Here is a 5,378-nt window from a genome sequence, read left to right on the forward strand (position 1 = left end):
CATATTGCCACTCCCGTTTCTCTAAATAGTTTGAAAATGAGCAGTTTTGTCAATAAAGCAGAAATATCCAGAGTGTGTTAGAAAATGAAAGGCCTTAGAATGAAAAAGGCTGGTTTAGACACTTTTCAGCTCAAATAACACGAAAGAGAAAAAAAAAAGTAATTAAATAATTAAATAAATGTGTGTAAAAATAAAAAAAGATTCTTGGCTCATTTACTTTTATTTTAAGTGCATTACTGTCCATATGACTTTTGGGAAATGCATTTTTATGGCAACTGACAATGTGTCACTGTGATCTACCTTTATTTAACTAGTTAAATCACTTAAGTTTCTTTATTTTCCCTGCCAAACTTGTGTTTCTGCTCTTGAGCAGCAGATGGCGACATTCACTCACAATTACTGCAGTCCTGAGAGACAAACACCTGCTGATGATTATTTCCCACAGTGTTATTATCTGGTGTGTTTGGTCTACCTGAGTGTCAGCTGCACGTTTTGGGCCTGTAGGACGGCTCCGGTGATGGGCTGCAGTGCGACCGGAGATCCAGACGTCACTCTCAGACCGGACTGAACGCTGGACTGCAGACCCACACGCCTGCCTGGAAACTGAGACGCTGGCCACGCCACACACACCTACACACACACACACACACACACACACACACACACACACACACACAGAGTCAACACACACATGAACAGCATTAGCCATGATAATCACACACACACACACACACACACACACACACACACGAACAGCATTAGCCATGATAATCACACACACACACACACACACACACACACACACACACACACAGAGTCAACACACACATCAACAGCATTAGCCATGATAATCTCACACACACACACACACACACACACACACACACACAGAGTCAACACACACATCAACAGCATTAGCCATGATAATCTCACACACACACACACACACACACACACACACACACACAGAGTCAACACACACACACACACACACACACACACACACAGAGTCAACACACACATGAACAGCATTAGCCATGATAATCACACACACACACACACACACACACACACACACACGAACAGCATTAGCCATGATAATCACACACACACACACACACACACACACACACACACACACAGAGTCAACACACACATCAACAGCATTAGCCATGATAATCTCACACACACACACACACACACACACACACACACACAGAGTCAACACACACATCAACAGCATTAGCCATGATAATCTCACACACACACACACACACACACACACACACACACACAGAGTCAACACACACATCAACAGCATTAGCCATGATAATCTCACACACACACACACACACACACACACACACACACAGAGTCAACACACACATCAACAGCATTAGCCATGATAATCTCACACACACACACACACACACACACACACACACAGAGTCAACACACACATCAACAGCATTAGCCATGATAATCTCACACACACACACACACACACACACACACACACACACACACACACACACACACACACACACACACACACACACACACACACACACACACACACACACACCTGCTGCTGTCCTGCGCCGCTGGAGATCAGGACAGGACGTCCGATGCAGATGTTCAGAGTCTTCATGGTGTTCACACTCATCTGAGCCAAATATGAACGCCAGCGCTGAGGGACTTTATCTTCAGCTGCACACAAACACATTCAAACATATAATATCATTACTCCAGTCTTCAGTGTCACATGATCCATTCTAATTTGCTGATTTGCTGCTCAAGAAACATTTCTATACTACAGCTGTGCTGCCCGATATTTTTAGTAATCTCTGATACTTTTCAGGAATATCTAATAAATAGAAAGTTTAAAAGACGGCATTTATTCAAAATAAAAATATTTTCTAACAATACAAGTCTTTACTGTCACTATTTAGCAATTTAACACATCCTTGCTGAATAAAAGTATTAAGTTCTTTCAAAAAAGAAAAGAAAAAAAATGACTACGAACTCAGAACTCAGTATTGTATATTGGAGTGTATACACAAATGCTTTACATTTTAACTTTTTATTCCGCAAAGAATCCTGAAAATAGAATCACATACATACATACATATATATATATATATATATATATATATATATATATATATATATATATATATGTATATAAAGCAGCACAACTTCCAACATCAATGATAAGCCAGCATATTAGAATGATTTCTGAAGGATCGTGCGACACTGAAGACTGGGGTAAATTGTGCTTTGATCACATAAATAAATTCAAATTTTAAAACAAATTGAAAAAAAAAAAAAAATATATATATATATATATATATATATATATATATATATATATTATATATATATATATATATATATATATAATATTTAACAATTTTACTGTTGTTGTTTTTTTTTTATATTAAATAAGTGCTGCCTTGATGTGAAGCAAATCATTTAATTCACGAAAAGATTCACAAACCCCCGAAGTTCCACTATCAATCAAATGATTCGAACCCGTTTGAAATTTCCAATCTGGATCAAATGCTTTGCAAACCTGCTCGAAGTTTACAATGTAAATCAAATGATTCGCGAACCAGCTCGAAAGTTCCAATCTGAATCAAATGATTCAAGATACGGGGTCCGATTGGAGAGATTCGAAAGAGTGAATTATTTAGCGACGCAATAGTTTAACGGAGTCGGATTTTCAAAAAGCTCCGTTTCACCCCTCACTGTGTGCTTTTTAAAATCATTACAAGCAGTTAAATCGAAATTCGAAAACGAACGGCTGTTTTGATCTGGGGTTTTTTTTTTTTTTTGCTAGAGAATCGCTTCGGAGCGAATCGAAGCGGTTCCTGCGTAAATGACTCACTCAATTGATTCGGTTTGTCTGTTCCTCAGCTTTTCGCGTCTTCAGGAGTGTGACAGCACCACAATGTGGAAAGTCAATGTCCAGAGTCTCTTTTTATGTCAACAGACGCCGTTTTAATGGCATTATTAAAAAAAGCGGTCATTTTTTCATGTGTGAAACCTTTTTTAATTTGAATCAAATGACTCGACTGCACCTATAAACATCTTAATTTTCATCAAAAGCCAAACCATTACATATTTAATCCATGACTGGTGAAGATGATCATGTTTTACTCGTGTATCCTAACTAATGAATGAAACCAATGCGCGCTCCCGTTAACTTACCTCTCTCTATGAAGTCTGTGACCGTTAATCGGCCGCTTGAATCCGGTTCATCAGAGACTGACGCAGATCTGTCTCCTTCTCCTTCACTCTGTCTCTTTTTTCCTTTACTTTTCCCTTTGCTTGATGACATGATGTTTGGTGTGTTATTAGATGTGTGTTAAACACACAAACCCACTCAAGGCGTCCACACGTGAATGTAAACTTCCTGATGTCAAAGTTCAGCTCCTCCCCGTTAGGTACCGTAAAACATGCAATATAAACACCTATAAACCTCACCGTTACACAATGCAGCCTTTATCCACACAAAATCCTTGTGCTTGTGTTTACATATATCGATTATCTATAGGCCTACTCATTTAAGTACCATAGTATTGCACTTAAGTCCTTAAAGCCAAAACATGACTAAAGGTCATGTTTGTAAATGAGAAGTGGTTCTCAAACAGTTTCCCTTGATAAATAAAGGTTAAATTAAAAAAAAAAAAAAAAAAACGTTGAAATCAAAATGAATTAATTAATTAATTAATTAACAACAAAACATAAAAAAGAGACTAAATAAATAAATAAATATATAAATTATATTAAAAATAAATAATAAACAACAATCAAATATAGATGAAATAAAATAAATAAACAGATTAAACCAAACAAATATGTAAAAAAAATAAACAGGTAAATAAATTAGATTTTAAATAATTAAATTAAATAATTAATAAAAAAAATCATTAAATAATAAAATGAATAGAAAATGAATATAACAATTTAAATTAAAAAAAATAATGAATACATAAAAATGAAAGGAAATTTGATCAAATAAATAATAAAAATTGGATTAAATAAAAAATAAATAAACATTAAAACAAGCAAATAAATAAATATGTAAAACTAAGTAAATAAATAAATACATAAACAATATTAAAAATATATAATAAATAACAATTAAATAAAGATTAAATAAAATAAACAGATTAAAACAAACAAATATATAAAAAATAAACAGGTAAATAAATTTGATTTAAAATAACTAAATAATTAATTAAAAATCATTAAATAATCAAATAAATAGAAAATGAATATAACAATTTAAATAAAAAATGAATACATAAAAATAAATACAATTTCATAAAATAAATATAAAAAATTGGATTGAATAAAAAATAAATAAACACGTTAAAACAAGCAAATAAAGAAATATGTAAAACTAAGTAAATAAATAAACATTAAATTAAATAAATACTTTTAAAAATAAAAATAATAAAATTAAAACTTAAAAAAGTATTAAATAATAAATAAATAAACAATAAAATAAATAAATACATACATTGTATTAAAATAAATAAAAATAAATACGTAAAGTTGAAAGAAAATAAATACAAATAAACAGAAGTAAATAAATGAGTAATTAAAAATAATTATTAATTAAATTAAAAATTAAATGTTATTAATTAAATAATAAAATAGAAAATTTAATATTACATATATTAAATTTAAAAAATGACTTAATAAAGATAAATTAAAATAAAAACATTTTTGGATTAAATAATAAAGAAATAAACTGATTAAAACAAGCAAATAAATAAATATGTAAAAATAAGTAAATAAATAAATAAACATTAAAATAAATATATACTTAAAAAATAATTATATAAATAATTATAAATTGGATTAAAATAAAGACTTTAAAAATGAGCTAATAAAGATAAAATTAGATTAAAATAAATAACTATACAACAAACACATTAAATAATAAAGAAATACACAGATTAAAAAGTAAGTAAATAAATACATAAGAATTAAATAAATGATTAAATAAAAATTAATCATGTAAAATTTGTTTTCATATAAACAATGAATAAATAAACATTTGAAATCATTAAAAAATTAGATTACATAATAAAGAAAATGTAAAACGAACAATGCAACGTAACAGAAATGTCATATTTTCCAAACAATCTTTCATGTTTATTAATTATTTATTGGGTTTTAACAGTATCGTTGATTGGGTCTTATACAAGAAACGATGTTTTTGTAATTTTAGGATGAGGTCTGTCATATGAAGATCGTATGTGGAGTGTTAAAGATTAAAAACCAACCTTTGCTTTTATTAAATCGCTAGTGTATTTCTGCATGCGCCTCTACTCGAGTAAACACGCGTTCGCTCGGCTGCT

At 30.9% G+C, this 5,378-nt stretch overlaps 1 protein-coding gene across 1 annotated transcript in view; it reads right to left on the minus strand.

Annotated features, from left to right (window-relative positions):
* afg2a (AFG2 AAA ATPase homolog A) overlaps window positions 1–3,408 on the minus strand; it is an 82,531-nt gene extending 79,123 nt beyond the window's left edge. Inside the window, exons 1-3 of the mRNA XM_073820253.1 lie at window positions 3,214–3,408; window positions 1,586–1,710; window positions 473–630 (exon numbers count right to left, since the gene is read on the minus strand). Of these exons, the coding sequence (XP_073676354.1) occupies window positions 473–630; window positions 1,586–1,710; window positions 3,214–3,343 (413 nt within the window). The 5' untranslated portion in view covers window positions 3,344–3,408. The remainder of the gene's footprint in view (window positions 1–472; window positions 631–1,585; window positions 1,711–3,213) is intronic.
* Window positions 3,409–5,378: the final 1,970 nt, after the last annotated feature.

The sequence above is a fragment of the Garra rufa genome, chromosome 16, assembly GCF_049309525.1.
Source record: "Garra rufa chromosome 16, GarRuf1.0, whole genome shotgun sequence".
In the NCBI taxonomy this organism is placed as follows: Eukaryota; Metazoa; Chordata; class Actinopteri; order Cypriniformes; family Cyprinidae; genus Garra; species Garra rufa.